The sequence below is a fragment of the Bison bison genome, unplaced genomic scaffold (assembly GCF_000754665.1).
Source record: "Bison bison bison isolate TAMUID 2011002044 unplaced genomic scaffold, Bison_UMD1.0 scf7180017864239, whole genome shotgun sequence".
Lineage (NCBI taxonomy): Eukaryota > Metazoa > Chordata > Mammalia > Artiodactyla > Bovidae > Bison > Bison bison.
The window spans coordinates 5816021-5837053 of NW_011494811.1; the positions used below are offsets into that span (position 1 = coordinate 5816021).

At 36.5% G+C, this 21033-nt stretch overlaps 1 protein-coding gene across 13 annotated transcripts in view; it reads right to left on the reverse strand.

Moving 5' to 3' along the window:
• The window catches only part of FUT8 (fucosyltransferase 8 (alpha (1,6) fucosyltransferase)), a 334040-nt gene that overhangs the window by 62219 nt on the left and 250788 nt on the right, over positions 1 to 21033 (reverse strand). For all 13 annotated transcript variants that reach the window (XM_010846753.1, XM_010846746.1, XM_010846750.1 and 10 more), the window contains one exon: positions 5500 to 5737. In XM_010846753.1, the coding sequence (XP_010845055.1) occupies positions 5500 to 5737 (238 nt within the window). The remainder of the gene's footprint in view (positions 1 to 5499; positions 5738 to 21033) is intronic.

The following is a 21033-nucleotide window of genomic DNA, read 5'->3' on the forward strand; positions in this document are numbered from 1 at the left end:
AAAAGGCAAAATGATAGGGTACTGAAAGAGAAACTCCCCAGGTCAGTAGGTGCCCAATATGCTACTGGAGATCAGTGGAGAAATAACTCTAGAAAGAATGAAGGGATGGAGCCAAAGCAAAAAGAATACCCAGCTGTGGATGTGACTGGTGATAGAAGCAAGGTCTGATGCTGTAAAGAGCAATATTGCATAGGAACCTGGAATGTCAGGTCCATGAATCAAGGCAGATTGGAAGTGGTCAAATAAGAGATGGCAAGAGTGAATGTCGACATTCTAGGAATCAGCGAACTGAAATGGACTGGAATGGGTGAATTTAACTCAGATGACCATTATATCTACTACTGTGGGCAGGAATCCCTCAGAAGAAATGGAGTAGCCATCATGGTCAACAAAGAGTCCGAAATGCAGTACTTGGATGCAATCTCAAAAACGACACAATGATCTCTGTTTGTTTCCAAGGCAAACCATTCAATATCACAGTAATCCAAGTCTATGCCCCAACCAGTAATGCTGAAGAAGCTGAAGTTGAATGGTTCTATGAAGACCTACAAGACCTTTTAGAACTAACACCCAAAAAAGATGTCCTTTTCATTACAGGGGACTGGAATGCAAAAGTAGGAAGTCAAGAAACACCTCGAGTTACAGGCAAATTTGGCCTTGGAATACGGAATGAAGCAGGGCAAAGACTAATAGAGTTTTGCCAAGAAAATGCACTGGTCATAACAAACACCCTCTTCCAACAACACAAGAGAAGACTCTATACATGGACATCACCAGATGGTCAACACCGAAATCAGATTGATTCTATTCTTTGCAGCCAAAGATAGAGAAGCTCTATACAGTCAGCAAAAACAAAACCAGGAGCTGACTGTGGCTTAGACCATGAACTCCTTATTGCCAAATTCAGACTTGAATTGAAGAAAGTAAGGAAAACCACTAGACCATTCAGGTACGACCTAAATCAAATCCCTCATGATTATACAGTGGAAGTAAGAAATAGATTTAAGGGCCTAGATCTGATAGAGTGCCTGATGAGCTATGGAATGAGGTTCGTGACATTGTACAGGAGACAGGGATCAAGACCATCCCCATGGAAAAGAAATGCAACAAAGCAAAATGGCTGTCTGGGGAGGCCTTACAAATAGCTGTGTAAAGAAGAGAAGCGAAAAGCAAAGGAGAAAAGGAAAGATATAAACATCTGAATGCAGAGTTCCAAAGAATAGCAAGAAGAGATAAGAAAGCCTTCTTCAGTGATCAGTGCAAAGAAATAAGAGGAGAACAACAGAATGGGAAGGACTAGAGACCTCTTCAAGAAAATCAGAGATACCAAAGGAACATTTCACGCAAAGATGGGCTCGATAAAGGACAGAAATGGTATGGTTTCATACACAAATATAAAAAAATGAAGGAGAAAAACAAAGAATTGAACTTACAACGGGCTATGATTTGGCTATTCAAATGATCAAATGTGCATACTAATTCCTATACTGGTGACATATTTGCACAGAAATCACTAAATCCACCTGCAGGCACTTCGTGTCAACTAGGTAAAAACAGTAATAATTTCATGGCAGTTGTGTCATAATATCCTAAAAATCTTTGTACAAGTCAGAACAATAACAGATTTAGTTGACTTATGGTTAACTGAAGGATTAATGTCAAAGAGCTTATTAAAATTCATTCTGATTTCTCCAATTCTAGAAATAGGTTTCTTCAAAAGGTACATATATAGATAGTGTATATAAACAGACGTAGAAGTGATGGCAATCATACTTTCATAAAAATTAAAGTATTCCAAGTTCTAAAATAAGCCTCTTCCTTTGGATATAAGATTAGCATCTAAATTATTTTACTTATAATGAATTCTGAAAGAACATTGAAAATAACTACTAGTTTAATTAAAGGTGTCCAACAGGCGTAGGTTAATTCATTAGCATGAAGAAAGAGTATGATTTTATACAGTATCTGTAGTGAAAAAGCAAAGATATATTTAATTAAAATTATAATTCTATGATACCACGATGAAATGATTTCTTTAATCAGGGACAGCAAATGACTAAGAAGAAAGTACCATCGGTAACTCTTCAGTACCTAAAATTATATGAAAGATTCAGGAAAAGTTACAGGATAGAGGGAGAAAAGAGGATAGAGTTACTAAATTCATCATATTATCTAGTTCCCAGACATTAAAGACTGTTTTACGCTTTTAATCATTATTCTGCTAGGTAAGGCATTTTACGATAGCATGCTAGGAAGGACTTAGACTGGAGGTAGGCAGAGTGAATGTATTAACCAGAGTTCTGTCATTTATAAGCTGTGTGATTGTGGATAAGCCACTTAGTATCTACCAGGTCTTAAGAGTCCACATAAAAAAAGTAAGGATGATTTTGAAAATCTGTTTAACTGTAACATGAAGAAATTCTGAATGTTTCAAATTCAAGCCTTTTCATAAAAATATTTTATTGGCATACAGTTGCTTTACAATGTTATTTTCTGCTGTACAGCACAGTGATCAGCCATATGTGGATATATAACCCCCTTTTTTGGATTTCCTTCCCATTTACATCACCAGAGAGCATTAAGTAGATTTCCATATGCTATACAGTAAGTTCTCATTAGTTGTCTATTTTATATATATATATATATTTTTCCATTTATTTTGGTTGTATTTATTGGCTGTCTGTAGCACTTTATAATTTCCAGTGTAACAGTCATCCTTAGTTTTTGTTAATTATTATTCCTGAGAATATTATATTTTGTGTGCAAAAGTAATTACATTTTCTAACTGCTGTTTTTTAGATGCATAAAAATACAATTGACTCTTTTCCAATAATATCATGTCTACTATAACAGGTATTGTTCAAAGTAAAGGGAAAGTTTCAATCACTCAGTCATGTCCAATTCTTTGCGACCCCATGGACTGTAGCACACCAGGCTCCTCTGTCCACGGAATTCTCCAGGCAATAATACTGGAGTGGGTTGCCATTCCCTTCTCCATATTTTATATTTTTAGCCTTCATGTTCTGTAGTTGCCACTGCTGTTGCTGCTGCTAAGTCGCTTCAGTCGTGTCCGACTCTGTGCGACCCCACAGACAGCAGCCCACCAGGCTCCGCCGTCCCTGGGATTCTCCTAGCAAGAACACTGAAGTGGGTTGCCATTTCCTTCTCCAGTGCATGAAAGTGAGAAGTGAAAGTGAAGTCGCTCAAAAGTGTCCGACTCTTCGTGACCCCATGGACTGCAGTCTACCAGGCTCCTCCGTCCATGGGATTTTCCGGGCAAGAGTACTGGAGTGGGGTGCCATTGCCTTCTCCAATAGTTGCCACTACATACTACAAAATATATAAGGAAGGATTATAATCAAACAAACCAAATAACTACTTGTAGCATATTGGCATAGCCAACCTATATACCAAATTGGTAAGTCTAGTGAGGCTAACTTTTAACTTTTTTTATTAACTGACTACTACTTATAAAGTTATCTCTCCTTTGAAATACTGAAACTTATTCTTTGAAGGCTATATGCTTCCACAATCAAAGAAGCTTGAAACTGAACTAAGTACACAAAATGAAAAGTTAGCCACAGTGAGACTGTTAAGAGTTGCTTTTTCTGTATCTCCCTAACCTTGACACCTAATCCTTTTGTACCAGCTATAAACCACAGGCCAGATCAATGGAAGTGCGTGTGTGTTCAGTTGCTCAGTCATGTCCGACTCTTTGTGACTCCATGGACTGAAGCCCGCCAGGCTCCTCTGTCATGGGATTTTCCAGGCAAGAATACTGGAGTGGGTTGCCATCTTCTCCTCCAAGGGATTGAATGTCTCCTGTGTCTCCTGCACTGGCAGGCAGATTCTTTACCACTGATGACCTGAGAGGCCGGATCAATGGAAGAGGAAACCTTAAACTAAAGCTCAGCTAAGTTTTAGATTAAGGGGTTCACTTTAAAATTTGAAGTGAGCTACAAAGAAAAAACAAATGCTGATATACAGAATAAGGCTCCTAAAGAAGACAAAATTCATATCACAAGATGATACTTTAAATCCATAAAGGACATTTTATAGAGCAACTTAAAGCATTTTATAGAAGAAATTACCCAATTAACTTTCTTGACATTTCTGTGAAGTATTACCTGTATTTCCCAAAGGAGGCAAAAAGAAACAAAGGAACTAAAGTTACTCACTTTGCCAATGACATAGCTCCTTATTTCACATCTAGTGTTTTAATGTGTGAAAAAAAGGTGCTCAGCTCCATAAGAAATTACATTAACTGAAATGCCTCAGCATTTTGAAAAATACTGGACTTCTCATAAGATGTGAGTGCAGAGATAGCATAGTGACTTACTACGCATTTCACCTAATCACTTAGTTCCGTATATGTCACACTGTTGGCCCTCAATGAATATAGGCTATTAAAGACATCTAACAATTACTTGAGCTTATGTGTCAGGTACTGTGCTAAGTGCATTATACATATTAGTGCACTTAATCCTATCAACAACTCAAAGAGGTAAGTAAATTGTTACTCTTCATTTTACAGATGAGGAAATGAAGGCCTAGGTTAAGTTTACTTGCCCAAGATTACAAAAAGATACAGCAAAGATTTTAACAAAGGCAGCCCAACTTTGGACCTTACTTAAAGATCATCACTGTAGAAAAAATAAAAGACTAGTGGCAAGAAACTCTATCTATACTCTATCCCTTCTATCACCAAGTCCTCGGAGAGAAATTTCTTGCTCGTCTTTGCATCTCTTCTCATGCCTAGCATTGTACCTTAAACATACTGTTCCTCATTAAATGTTTCCTGAATAAAATTAAAATCACATAAACAAATTAGGCTTCATTGTCCTCAACTATAGAATGGAGATAAAGGTACCTTCACTGTCGAGGTGGTTGTCATAGTATGGTCCCTGAACCTGGAAACTTTGTCAGAAATACAAATTTTAGGCCCTGTCTCAGGCTTACTGAATCAGAAAATAGTATTTTAATAAGCTTTCCAGATAATTCTCATGCATGCTGAAGTCTGAGAACCAGCAATCTATGTTATAATTACAAGGATCAAATGAGTACAATAATGTGAAACCACCCCAAAAAGAGAAGGTACATCATCATCATTGAAAGAATAAATTATGTTCCTTGAAAAAACTTAGTGATTTTGCTAGATCCAGATAAAAATGAACATTAGAGATGAAACTGATCATGAGGGAATTCCCTGGTAATCCAGTGATTAGGACTCTGCACTTCCATGGCAGAGGGCACAGGTTCAATTCCTGGTTGGGGAACTAAGATTCCTGCATGCTGGGTGGTGTGGCCAAAAAATAAGACATTTATCATGAAACACTTTGTGAATAAAATATTACTATTCTAGATTTTATCTGGATAATGTATGGTATTCACAATGCAGAGGAAAAATACTAAGATCCATAAGGTTGTAAGTAGAAATCCGATAACTTGGTTATGCAGTAGTTCAACACAGAGAGATGACAAGTTGCACAGGCTTCTTACCTGACCAGTGTCCAGTGGAGACACCAGATCTGTCTGTGCAGGTCTCACTTACAGGTCTAAACACAGTTTCCCATCCTCCAGTAGCATAGCGCCAATTGTGAGATTCCAAGATGAGTGTTCGCTGGGTGCCATATGCAATCATGAAGCAGTAGACCACATGATGGAGTTGACAGCCATAGCCACAGCCTTTGTTGATATTACACACCAGCTTCTTGGCTTTGCTGCAGTCCTTGGGATTCTGTCAGTAAGGAAGAGAAACAAAGGCAACAATAAACTGTATGGAGAGGTTAACTCCTCTTTATAGGTGGCAACTGTCAAAAATCAATATAATAAGCCAGGACCAGTCCAGTATATCTTATTAAGCAAGGCATTTAGTTTTTAAGATTAGATTTCACAGAATCCACTGAAAATTTTATGTGCATACTTTGGGAGATGGCAGTGAAAAAGACCAGTTACTTCAGTAACATCACCAACAAATGTGAAATTAAGCAGTTACATAAAAAAAATAATAATTCTCTTTCACTTCTCTATCACTCGGAACATGCAAGTATGATTCTCTTTGCATTCAAAGTTGCACACATTGAAATCTTTATAAAAGGAGCAAAATAGTTCATTTACTCCAGCTGCACTTCAGCATTCTGAGCTTATTACCTTCACAGATGAAACTCAAATTATCTTAAAGGAAAAACTATAATTTATCTAATAATTCTACCTATTCCAGATTTCAAGATGTCACTAACAAAATGGACTTTTTCATTATAGAAGTAAAGTCACTGAATACTGTAAAAGGATATGAGTTCAACAGTTAAAAAATATCAGTCATAGGACTTTAAGAAAACAAAACTGATGCTACTGGTAATTTTCAAAATAAAATGTAGAACATGCTTTATATCAGATATATTGAGAATGTGTTATGCCAATTTTTAATAAGGCTATCCATTTTTTCTTATTTACATACTTTAATATGACTAGCAAGTGGTTGAAACACTTTAATATTATTTGTATTATCTAACAATGGGTCCAGTGGGGTCCAGTGGGGTTAAGCAAATGTGAAAAATTCTTTTTTCCCATTCTAAGGCATCAACCCCATCGTATTTCATTTGGGCTATCTGTAAATACCCTAGGCAGCTTAGTTCTTCAAATAAAAATCTGTTTTGACAAGGACTCCTTAGCCTGAGAAAATTTTCAAGCTGTTCTGTCTGCAGGTCCGGGAGAGAAAGAACGGGTACTTTTAGGAACAGCATCTTTTCTTCCACATAGCAATAAGCAAGGTAATCAGTTCTCAATTTATATCAGCCTTTAATAAAGCAGTTGCCAAACCACAAATCTACAACTATTTTCTAGGGACATCATCTTGTCATGTCATCATCACACTTGTCATGTCAAGTAGAGCCCTAGAAACAAAAGCTAGGATGATTAGGCTATAAAATGATTCGGGGAAAAAAAAAAGCTGAGAAGGGAAAATGCAACACACAATTACTTTCAGAATTATCTTTCATATTCAGATGTGCCACTGTACGCTAGTCCTTTCAGATCAAAGAAGAACCTATATCATCAAGGGTCTTGTAAAGAGTTAGAGCCCTTAAGAATTCAAGAAAGCCCAAATAAAATTCAGCAAGATGTGGTCAATGCTGTTTCCTCAATCAAGTTCTAGAGCGGCTGATTCTCTTCGCTTGAGACTGAACTCAAGGACAGACTCCTCAGGCTGTAAAGATTCCCACTTCAGCCACGGAAGATTTGAGAGGAACAGAGGGGGTCTGATGTTGGGAGACCAATTCATCATTTACTCTCTTACAATATTATACAAGGATCTGGGAGTAAATAATGTTCTCAAACTGATCCAAAGCTTTATTATTAATTCAACAGTTAAGAGTGCAAAGAGTATTGACATTTGTTAGGTTTTTCATGATTTGTAAGAAATAAAACACCCTGAATATTCCTGAAATTCATATGAATGAAAATGTCCTTCACATATTTTTCAATAAACATTTTCTTTTACAACTGCTTTGAGATGTACAGAATTATTGCAAAGTTAGTACAGAGATCCCACATACCTCACAACCAGTTTTCCGTATTATATCTTATATTAGTTTTAATTTTTTTTAAGGAAAAAAGAGAGTAAAGGAATACAATAATTAAAACATCTGATGTTTAGTTTTCAAACTGTAGATTTTTTTTTGCTGAAAAGAAGACTCACATCTACATTAAAAAATATACCTGTATTTCTTGAGAAAAGAGTTTAATTAGAACCCAATGTTTCAAGAACTGAAGTCTAAGGAAAAGAGGATAATTTATGAAATGAAGCGTATTTCAAGAGTCTTAATGTGTCTCCAAGTAAGCTGGTGACAGAATATATTAAATCTTTCTGTAATGTCAAAGATAACACAGAGAAAAGGAAAAAAGTCTATTATGTTTGGTTCTGGAATGAGAAAGGTCTACATATACGCATAACCAATGGAAGACTCTAAGGCAGAGAGTGATAAGAGAAAATGAATGGCTGTTTGGAATGATAATAGTTAGACAAAACACTGAAAAGACTCAGAGCTATAGCCCATTTTTTTTTTTAACCAAAATGATATTTAAAAGTCTGCAAAATTCAAAGGGTCTTATTCATAAAATATTCATAAAAAAGAGAGAGATAGCAAGAAACAGAAAAAGTTTATGTTCTAATATCTAGGGAAAAAAAAAGGCAGATATATAATAGGTAAACAAAGCAACAACTCTGAGATGGATAGGGACTTATTCTAATGGAAAGGAACCTTATGTAAGAAAACCCATCATCAGAGCTAAGTCTTTGTTATCCACCACTGTTACGAAGTAGCAACAGAGATTTATGGAATTCTATAAACGTGAAACAGAGCCATTGTTATACATACATACATTCATATACATAATCTCCAAATTTCTTACCAAACAGACTTTGTCAGTTACCACTGATCCTCATTTTAGACTTTTCTGGTGATGTCTGCAAAACACTTGAAGTGTGTCTGTATTATTCGTAAGCAAGAATATAGAGAAGGGCTTCATTACTAAAAGCTTTACTTTAATCATGTTATCATTTTATCAGGGTAGCTATTTCTGATGATAAAATCTGTTTTTTGTTTGCTTCTTGTGTGCCTAATGCACTCTCTTCTATATTTCTCTACTAGAAATGCCAAAATGCAGGCAGATAATTCTGTTCTACGCTGTAATTCTTTTGCTTTTTCCCCTCCTTATGGTTTTACGCTGCTCCCTCCACTCATCTCTCCCTCTCTCATTCCCTCCCAATCTCCCTTTCTCTCTCTCTCTCTCTCTCTCTCACACACACACCACATACACACACTTGGAATATGATACACTTCCAGCAGATAGAGGCTCACTAAGAAGCAATTCTTGTTGGTGAGTGGGAGATGGGGAAATATAGAATGAAAATGTTCCCCCATAAGTCCCCTGGGAGATAGTCTTACTTCTCCCTCCTTTTGCCTTGATTATCACTGAGTGATCAAGTATAGGTGAAACTTTGTTCATTTAATAAATATTTATTAAGCACTAAATGTATACAAGGAAACATGGGATATGTATGACAATCCAATAGAATAAGAAATTCTACACATAAATAACCACAATAGTAGACAATTTAAATGTTTTAAGATCATGGTAAACAAGGAATTAAGGAACAGAAAAATCACTTTCAGTTGGACTGAAAGGGTTATGAATAAAACTGCATTTAAAATAAACCTTTAACATATAATTTATTGTGTTTTTGAAATGCTAAGTAAATGTACTTTTTCCATTATTCAATGATAGTCCATAATGCAAAGAATAATTGTGAAGGGCAAAGTGAAATTACTTTACAAACTCTATAAATTATATTTAAAATGTAGGGTTTTGTATACCAGGTCTTCTTAAAATCAGACTCATCAACAGACACATGTATTCTTGCTTCTTTCAATGGTGATGCTATTTAAGTTTTAGAATAGGAGGAAAATTTTTCAAAATTACTTAAGATATCGTGTTCTACTTGAAGAACTACAGAGAGGTTTAAGATACAAGTTTTTTTCCTAATTCAAGCTCTGTTATGAATTCAGTTTTGTGATTTTTTGCTTCAATTTGGTAATGTATAATTGAGATAAAAATTACCTCTCCCCATAACTGCTCCCTGCTCACCTCCTTCTATCTCAGAGATAATATGAGACTAAAACACATGTATACACTCAAAGCTAATTCAAACATACTATCTCATTTATCCTCATAATCTCAAGAGACATTACTTCACACTGGATAAATGCTGTTCTATTTGTATTTAGTGCTATGAGGTGGCCCAATCACAGGCCCTTATCAGCTAACAATGTTATGTAACAATTTTACAGTTATAATTCTGCAGTAAAGCTGTCACCATAGTACATATAAGAAATAAGGACTTGAGATAAAACAGAGTTCTTCTGTATTCCTTTTGTTCAGCTCTTTTTTTTTTTTTTTTTAAACACTACCTGAGGCATTTCTTCTGACACTGTTAGTTTCTAAGAATGACCCTATCTCAACAGAACTGAAATCTGCATTTGCTTTCACTGTCCTGTAAATAAACATTGGGAAGCATATTTAAATCAATATTCCTCTAACTAATACAATATATTAAAGGAAGCAGCATCTCTTAAGCCTAAATGATTACTAATTCACTGAAGGCACCATCAAATGCTAAAATACTTGATTTACTTGGGTTACAACACAAAAATAGTCACTCTGGGATGTGAAGAGCCAGTTTAATTAGGAAGCCAGTTCAATTTCTATTTTGCTAAAAAAAAGAATAATTTTGAATTAACTAGTAAACCATAAGCATTATTATATAACTTAGGCACTGCTAGGATTGAGAGATTTCTACTTCCTTCACTTAATAAATTAGTAGTAATCGAGAATTGATGTAATATTACAAAACAGTATCAATTCTATGGCTTTTAAATCACAGATAAAACCTTTTGCCAAGATTATTTAGATTTTCTATACAAATAAAAGCCTCTTCAGAGGAAAATTTTCCAGTCACAGTGTAATTTCCTGGACCAAAACACTGAAGAAAAAGGCTAAATCAACAACAAACAAAAGCATTTAGTCAAAATAAACTGGATATAATATCTCCAGGCATCTCTTGCAAAGAGTAAGTGCTCACTAACTGTTAGTTCAACAGGACTGCATGTACAAGACAAAGGTGATGTCAAATCCATTGTCACAAAAATATACTAACAGGTGGCAAGCCAAAATTTAGAATTCAGGTCTTGACCCATCGCTCAGTGCTCTTATTTGTCCCCTCCCCATGAAGCCTTCAACAAAAGATGCAGTGGAAAGGGTGGGCTCACAGCACTTCACTGGTCATTGTTTTCTCAGCTTTATGAATGTCTACTTGACAAATAAGAACTGAATATATTTAAGGTGTACAATAGGCTGCTTTAAAATATGTAAAAACTGAAATGATCGCCAAAGTTAAACTAATTAACATATCCATCATCTCACACAGTTATAATTTGGTTTTTGGTGAGGAGAACAGTTAAGATCAACTCTCTTAGCAAATTTCAAGTACACAATACAGTGTTATTATTAACAACTACAGTTACCATGCTGTGCATTAACTCTTTAGAACTTGTTCATCCCACGTAACTGAACCTTTGTACCATCTGGTGAACATCTCCATTTTCCCCACCTTCCTGACCTTGGTAACTACTGTTCCACTCTCTGCTTGCATGAATTTGAGTTTTTTAGATTGCTCATATATGTGAGTATTCGTAGTATTTGTCTTTGTGTGTCAAATTTCATTTACCATAGTGTCCTCCAGGTTCTTCCATGTTGTTGTAAATAGCAGGATTTTCTCTTTTTTACTATGGCTGAATAACATTCCATTGCTGTTTGTACACACACACACTTTCTCTATCCCTTCATCCACTGACAGAACCATAGGTTGTTTCCATATCTTGGCTACTGTGAATAATGATGAAATGAACATGTGTGTACAAGTATCTCTTTGAGACACTGATTTTATTTTCTTCAGATACATACTCAGAAGTGGGATTGCTGGAGTCATATGGTAGTTCTATTTTTAATTTTTTGAGGAACATCTTGTTTTCCATAATGGCTCTACCAATTTACATTTCCACCAACAGGGATGGGTATAAAGGTTTTCTTTTCTCCACATACTCCATAACATTCACTATCTTTTGTCTTTCTTGATTATAGCCATTCTAACAACTATAAGGTGATTTGGCTTATCGTGGTTTTGACTTGCATTTTCCTAATGATTAGGAATATTGAGCACCTTTGCTTATACCTGTAGACTCCTCATATGTCTTCTGATGTGCAGAAGTTTAGTTTTATATAGTCTCATTATTGATTTGTTGTTGTTGTTTCTTAGGCTTATGGTGTCATATCTGAAAAAAATCACTGCCAAGACCAATGTCAGAGCTTTTCCCCTCTTTTTTCTTCTATTAGTTTTACAGTTTCAAGTCTTACACTTAAGAATCAAAACCCTGGGAATCCTTCCAGTTTCTCTCTAATAACATTACTTCCATAGGGAGGAACTGAATGACAGATAGCTATTTCCAATAAAGAAAGGTCAGTAAAAACTAGAGAATTGAGTCAGGTAAGTTAAATTTTATTGTGCTCTTTGTTTACTATAATCACAATACAAAATAGTTTTTAATTTGCTTATTTAAAAACATTTGCAACATCTAGGTTTGTGGTGGTAATGAAGAAAAGATTCATTAATAGTGTGGTAAAAACACTTCATTTTATTGGAACAATTTGGTTTTATTTCTCTAAAATTATTTTCAGAAACCAAAGCAGAGAACGTAATGAAGCTAACAGCGGAATTAAAGTACTGCATAGTGGTAATTAAAATAAAGACTCTGGGCATAGTTAACCATGAAAGAGAAAGTTAAAAAGCATTCTCATTTTCAAAAGCCAACACCAGAAATCACTGTCTTTTAACGTATTAAGAATATTTTCATAGCAAAGTTAAAGTAGTATTAAGATGTGCTTTTCACACCTCTAGACGCCTGCCAATGCAGGAGACATGGGTTTGATCCCTGGGTAGGGAAGATCCCCTGGAGTAGGAAATTGCAACCCTCTCCAGTATTCTTGCCTGGAAAATTCCATGGACAGAAGATCTTGGAGGGCTACGCTCTATATGCCTGAAAAGAGTTGGAAAGGACTGAGCTCACACACACAGAGAAGAACAATCTGTTGTAAATATTAATAGTAAGGAAAAAACTAGCTTACTCACAAGTAGGCCACCCAGTGCTTCAGGAAATCAATTTCCCTGTGGGTGTTTCATAATGTTTTAAGAGTAACAGATCAAGATACATAGTTTACAGACTGTTATCCTGATGGATTGAAGCAAAAGGTAGGTAGTTATTACATGGTTATAGAAGAGAAAAGCTCTTCTTGATAAGTAAAGCCAGTAACTGGCTTACTTTAAATGCATTTTTTAAACTTTTGCCCTTTGCCTAGAAATCTCTATCGAATGTCTGAAAATCATCTTTAAAAAGACGGAAATTCTATAGATCCAGCAGAAAGCAACAAAGTGGAGAATTTCTTCCACTGATAGTCTCCGAGACAGTGTTCTGTCACCTCTGGGTATTCCAGATAGTCCCTAAAAGACCTCTGTGTCAAGTTCGGTACACCAGAGCAACTTAGGAACACTGTCTGCTTCCATAGGGCCACGGAGGAAAGACAGAAGGAATGAGATGCATCCAAGCTTAATTCTCTCATTCAAAATCGAATGTAAACACAACTCCCTCCAAGGCTAGAGAGGAAAAGTTGTTATCTGAGGAGCCTGATTCTGCCAATCCTACATGAATGCATAGAAAATGAATTTCCTCAAGTACCTTCAATATTTCTTCCTAAGTTGACAGCTTGATTCCCAGGTCTCAGAACCAATTGAACTGGTCAGGTTAAAACTAGCACGCTTTACAAAATTAAGGTCGAATTTCGGAAAGCCCTTCCATCCACCATTATTTTACTTAACAAGACTTATGGGGCTTTCCTCATACTGGCAGATAGTCTCTACAAAAAAAAAAAAAAAGAGGGAAGGGGGGAAAAAGAGGGAGAAGGCAGTAGTATGTGAAAGGGGGAAGAGAAAAGGAGAAGGGAAGAGAGAGGAGAGAGAGGGAGGGAAGAGAGAAGGAGGGTATATACAGGGCTGAGGGAATGGGGTAGGAGAGGGAAAAGAGGAGGGAAGAAGGGGAAAGAAGGATAAAAATAAAGGCAAGCTCCAGAAAGGTTAGCTGTGTCTTATATAGTATTCAAAACTAAAATAGATTAGCAGACACAAAAGAGAAACAGTAGCTGGAATTTTGTTCTTGTGCAAAGGCTTTATTTTGTTTTAAATAAAAGAATAACTTAACACTGTACATTCTGCAAAATGCCATTCTTCGGGGTAGAAACGATACTTACAGCACTTGTCCCTCACTGATTTTTAAATCAAACCATCAACAATAATTAAACCAGATGTCAAATCTTGCTACTACTTCTCCTGGATAGAGGCTTTGTCCCACTTTTCCATGTAGCTGGCCAAGCACTGAGAATCTACTATTAGCAGATTAAAATTTCTTTGAAATCCTTAGCTATTATTATTTTAATTAAAAAACCTCTTTAGATCACTTTTCTCACTGCCTCAGTATAACAGTGCTCTAACCAATTCATGTTATTTTCTTTACTTTTGAAAATCTTTAACTCTACATCTTTTGATGTTTATTTGTAAATAATTTAAGACTCACAATAGATTGCAAAAACAGTAGTTACTGTGAACCTTCCACACAGCTTTCCTCAAAGAAAACATCTTATTTAACCACAACACCGAATTCCTGATTATCAACATCAGGAAACTGATGTTAAACAACATTATTAACTACAAAATAGATTTTTAAGAGAGACAGGAATACCAGACCACCTTACATGCCTCCTGAGAAACCTGTACGAAGGTCAAGAAGCAACAGTTAGAACCGGACATGAACAACAGACTGGTTCCAAATTGGGAAAGGAGTACATCAAGGCTGTATATTGTCACCCTGCTTATTTAATTTACATGCAGAGTACATCATGCGAAATGCCAGGCTGGATGAAGCATAAGCTGGAATCAAGATTGCGGGGAGAAATATCAATAACCTCCCCAGATATGCAGATGACACCACCCTTATGGCAGAAAGTGAAGAGGAACTAAAAGAGCCTCTTAATGAAAGTGAAAGAGGAGAGTGAAAATTTGGCTTAAAGCTCAACATTCAGAAAACTAAGATCACGGCATCTGGTCCCATCACTTCATGGGAAATAGATGGGGGGAAAATGGGAAAAAATGGAAACAGTGACAGACTTTATTTACTTGGCCTCCCAAATCATTGCAGATGGTCCCTGAAATTAAAAATGCTAGCTCCTTGGAAGAAAAGCTATGACAAACCTAGATAGCATATTAGAAAACAGAGACATCATTTTGTTGACAAAGGTCCATAAAGTCAAAGCTATGGTTTTTCCCATATATGGATGTGAGAGCTGGACCATAAAGAAGGCTGAGCACTGAAGAATTGATGCTTTCGAACTGTGGTGCCAGAGAAGACTCTTGAGAGTCCCTTGGACTGCAAGATCAAACTAGTCAATCCTAAAGGAAATCAACCTTAATATTCATTGGAAGGACTCACACTGAAACTCGAACGCTTTGGCCACCTGATGTGAAAAGCCAGCTCACTGAAAAAAGACCCTGATGCTGGGAAAGATTGAGGACAGCAGAAGAGGGTGACAGAGGATGAGATGGTTGGATGGCATCACTGGCTCAATGGACATGAGTTTGAGCAAATTGCGGGAGACAGTGAAAGACATAGGAGCCTGGCATGCCGCAGTCCATGGGGTTGCAAAGTCAGACACAACTGAGCGACTGAATAACAACAAAAACAGATATTATTTGGTTCCACTGGTTTTTACATGCACACCTTTTTTGTTTGTTTATTTGTTTTTTGGTGTAGTACTTTCAAAACCTACACAGACTCATGTAACTACTACCATAATCAGTACACAAACTGTTTCATCAACACAAAAAAATCCTTGTACATTATCCCCTTTAGAGTCACACCCTTCTTCAAACCTTAATCTCCAGAACCAATGATCTCTTTTTATCACTTAGCATAACGCTCTTGCGATCCATCCAAGTTACTGTGTGCCTCAATAGTTCATTCTCTTTTATTGCTGAGTAGTATTCTGTTATGTGGAATGTACCACAGTTAATTTACCCACTGAAAGACATGTGGGTTGTTTTCAAGGTTTGATCATTACAATTAAGTTGCCGTGTATGTGAGTATATACATTTTTGTGTGTCCATGAGTTTTCATTTCTCTAGGATGAGTGTACAGCAGTATGATTGCTGAATCACACGATAAGGTCAAGTTTAAGTTTACAGCAAACTGTCAAACTGTTTCCCAGAATGGTTCTACCATTTTACATTCCCATGAAGAATCTATGAGAGGGCTAGCTGCTCAGCATTAGTTTAGCCATTCTGATAGGTATGTAATGGTATCTCATTGTATTGTTAAGTTGCATTTTTAAAAATAGTTAATGATTTAAACACCTTTTAATGTGCTTATTTGTCATTCATATTTACTCTTTGGTAAACTTGTCCAAAACTTTTACCCATTTTTTTAAACTGAACTGTTTCTGATTATTGACATTAGAATGTTCTTAATACATTCTGGATACAAGACCTTTCTTGGACATGTGATTTGCAGACTTCCTCCTAGTCTATGGCTTGCCTTTTCATCTTCTTTCAAGGGTCACATTCCCAGATCAAAAGTTTTTAATTTTTATAAAGTCCGCTTTATTTCTTTTTCTTTTATGAACCATTTTGGTGTCATGTTTAAGAACTTTTTAGCCTAAGTTATAAAGATTTATTCCTAAGTTTTTTTTTATAGTTTCACATATAGAAAGCTTTATAGTTTGACATATCACATTTATTTTATCTGTCAGATTTACTATCCATTTTGAGTTAAGTAATTTTAAGTAGAGTGTGAGGTTTAGGTCAAGGGTGATTTTTTGCTTATGAGGTGTCCAATATTTCAACATCATTCATTGAAAAGACTATGCTTCCTACCTTGAACTGCTTCTGCACCCCTCTCAAAAATCAACTGCCCACTCATAAGTATATTCTCAAAGAACTGAAAACTGATACTCAAACAAATACATGTAGAGGCATGTCTTAGCAGTACTCAAATAACAAAAGGCAGAAACAGCCCAAAGGTCCATCAACAAATGAATGGACAAATACTGGAATATCCATACAAGGAATGAAATACTAAAACAAGCTACAGCATGTATGAAACTTGAAAATATTATGCCAAGTGAAAGAAGCAGACAGGTCACATATTGTATGATTCTATTTATATTAAATATTCATATTTCAAAATATTTTTTATCATTTATCCACACACACACACACACACACACACACACATATATATCATGACCAAGTAGGGTTATTCTAGGAAAGCAAAGCTGGTTAATATTCCAAATTGACTCAATATAACCATTAACAGTTTAATTAACACTAATTAGTATGAAGAAGCACTTGACAAAATCCAACACCTATTTCTGCTTTCCTGTGCATGCTCTGAACCTCTTTTAGTATTCAATATTGACTTGTCTATAGTGTTTTTTTTTTTTAAAGTACATCTTGTCATAGAGTATTTTAAATAGCAGCACTGGGTATTATAGTTTATGTACACAAAGTTTATTATAGTCTACTCATACCAACATTTTACTATTTCAAGTGGAATGCAGAAATCCTACTAACTTTTAGCTCCCTTTATCGCTCCTCTTTTATGGTACAGTTTTCTTAAAAATTACCTTTATATCTCAGGAAAAACTGAGAATGAAAAAAAGTTACCTTTATATACATTGAAAACTATAATAGGCAATGTTATAAATTTTGATTTTCACCATCAAACATTTTACAAATATAAGGGGAGCAAACCAGTCATTTACCCTACATCCACTCTCTCATTTGTACTTTTTTTTTAAAATTCCTGACAGTCCAAGTTTCTTTCTGTTATCATTTTCTGTCTGAAGAATTTCCTTTTCTAGAGCAAGTCTGCTGGCAAAAAACTCTCTTAGTTTTCCTTCATCTGAAAATGTCTTTATATCATCTTATATTTTAACTGCATGAAGAATTCTGGGTTGTTAGTTCTTTCATTTTGACACTTTAAAAATATCTTACCACTTCTGGCTTCCATGTTTTCTGATTCAGAAGCATTGTAGCTAATAAAATGCTTTTCTCTAGTTGCTCTGAAGAATTTTCTCTTTGTCTTAGTTTTCAGCAAATTACTTATGAAGTGTCTGGGAATACATTACTTTGGGTTTTTCCCTTTAGGGCTTTACCAAATTTAGGAAGTTTTCAAATCACTGCTTCAATCGTAAGATACAAACGTACAATTTTTGTTGTCGCTGTTATTGCCCACAGGTCCCTGAGGCCCTGTTTACTTTCTAAAAAATCTTTATTCTCTCTGTCGTCATAGTGGATAATTTCTATTGATCTAACTTAAAGTGCAGTCATTCTTCCCTGTTACTGCTATTCTACAATGAGCCAGTTTTTTACTTAGGTTATTATATTTTTCAGTTCTAAAATTTCCACTTGATTTTTTTTATATATAATCTATTTCTTTACCGAGACTTTAAATGTTTTCACTTGTTTCGAGCCTGTAATAGCTTTTTGGAGCATTTTCATTACTATAGCATCTTTAAAATCCTTGTCAGGTAGTTCCAACATCTGTGTCATCTCAGTGTGATGTCTGCTGATTATCTTCCGTCATGTGAATTATGGTTTTCCTGGTTCTTGGTATGATGATGAGTATTATGTTCTGACTCTGCTATTTAAATCACCTAGTTTAGTAGGCAAACTGTTTTGGACTCCAAGCTCACCTTTATGAGCTGTGGCTCAAATGTCAATTTAATTGTTAATGCCTTTTCAGTGTTTTGTTCTGCTCCACTTGTGGACTACCCAGAGGCCAGTTTGAAGCCTGATGGCTACCACACCAGAGCTCAGTTCTCAAACCTTTTTCTATATTGATTCTGATCACTTTTAGAGGTCTTCCCAGGGTTTTAAACACAGATTGTAGGAAATCTGTTTATCTAACTCCCTTCTCTTCATAATCTTTCCTCTACTCTAGATGGGAGGGAAACAGGAACTGCCCCATTATTGCAGTGTGGTGATGGTGAACAAGGCTTTGTCCAAAGTCTCTGCAACTGTAACACCAGTTGAGAGAGGTAGGGGTGCCCTTTTTATTGCAGGGCAGGCATGGAGGACATCACTGTGTGTGCAGTCTCTACAACTATGACACCTGATGAGAGCAGTGAGGAAATATTTCTCATGATGTTCACCTGGAATAGGGTAGATATAATAAACATTGGGACTTCCTTGGTGGCTCAGTGGTAGAGAATCTGCCTGTCAATGCAGGAGTTGTGGGTTCTGTCCCTGAGTGCAAACAATCCCCTGAAGAAGGAGATAGTACCTCACTCTAGTATTCTTGCTGGAAAATCCCACAGACATAGAAGCCTGGTGGGCTATAGTCCATGGGGTCACAAAGAGTTGGACACAACTGAAGTGACTCAGCAACAGTTGATCTGAATTTGGCTGGAGGGCAGTACTTTGCTGACCTCTAGTCTAGGCCTGCAAAATCTGCAAAAATAGTGTGGCTAAAGGAAAAGCAACATCGAACAAGATGGGTAGGAATACATGTCATAAAGATATAAGAAATTATATCTTGTTCTATTTTGTATTCTACTTTGATAAAACTTTGGAGATGTTCTACCATTAGTGAGTCATATGGATTTAGTCTTTCAATAAACCTAAGGAGATTTTCTAATGCCCATATTACTTTCTACTTAAATCAGCATCATTATTTTCCTAATGTCTGAGTAGCTAAAATTCAGACTCATCTTTCTGATAACTAGTTTTACCTAGTGAAATTGAGTGCCCCTACAACCAAGTTTCCCTGCTAAGGTATGATTAACTTCTCTATCCAAACCTGTATTCTTTTCTTGTCCCACTCATGTTTCCCTTGGGATTAAGGAATTATCAAATAAAAGGGGGACTGAGTAGGACCCTGCAGAGTCCTCCTGGGTAGTAAAGCCCCTCTCTGTCCCTCATTTGTTTGTAGAAAAAGGCTTTAGTCTCCTAGGCCTTGGGGCTAGTGGTAAAGAATGTGCCTGCCAATGGAGGAGATGCAGGTTTGACCCCTGGGTGGGAAGATCCCCTGGAGAAGGAAATGGTCACTCCAGTATTCCTGCCTGGGAGAATTCCATGAACAGAGGAGTCTGGTGGGCTGCAGACCATGGGGTTGCCAAAGAGTTGGAGATGACTTAGCAACTAAACAACAACTCCTAGGCCTTCTAAGTCCCAAGGAACAGACTTAAAACAGTTACTAAGTAGGATATGAGGGAATGCAGAAATAAAGCAAAAGCAACAAGTAAAGTAATGATTATTAAGCAGAGCCCTAGTTCCTCCTCAGGGGATATATATAGCAATCTGATGCATATGTTTGAGTTGTTTGGCAAAAACTAAGCCCCTCGCCCAGGTGGAGGATGGTGACCACAGGCACACAGACCCTAGATTAGCTAGAATCATTGAGGATTAAGAGTCCTGAAACATCAGCCTGTCACCTCACCACCAACCAATAGACGCAAGTCCACAAACTGCAACCATGCCCCAAATGTTGCCTTTAAAAATGCTCCCCAGAAAACCACTGGTGGGTTCGGGCCTTTGAGCATGAGGTGTCTGTTCTCCTTGCTTAGTGTCCTACAATGAATGCTGTACTTTTCTTCACCACAGTCCAGCATCCCTACATGGATTTGCTCCATGTCAGGTGAGCAGATCCATGTTTAGTTTGGTAACAACAATCCATAAATGTACTTGGAATATTGAAGGACTTGTTCTATTATGTATAGAACAAAATGGAAAACTGGATGGAATGGAAACGATATTCATCTTTTATCAGCTGGAAACAAAGATGCATGATAGATATAATGGGCAGCTCAGGGTGTATTTGTCACTTCCACTGTATAATCACAAGAGATCTGATTTAGGTCCTATTTGAATGGCCTAGCAGTTTTCCATACTTTCTTAATTTAAGTCTGAATTTTGCTAGCAAGGTAATGCTCAAAATCCTTCAAGCTAGGTTTCAACAGTATGTGAACCAACAAATTCCAGATGGACAAGCTGGTTTAGAAAAGGCAGAGGAACCACAGATCAAATTGCCAATATCTGCTGGATCATAGAAAAAGCAGAAGAATTCCAGAAAAACATCTACTTCAGCTTCACTGACTATGCTAAAGCCTTTGACAGTGTAGATGACAATAAACTGTGGAAAATTCTGAAAGAGATGGGAATACCAGACCACCTAACCTGCCTCTTGGGAAACCTATATGCAGGTCAGGAAGCAACAGTTAGAACTGGACATGGAACAACAGACTGGTTCCAAATAGGAAAAGGAGTACGTCAAGGCTGTATATTGTCACCCTGCTTATTTAACTTATATGCAGCTG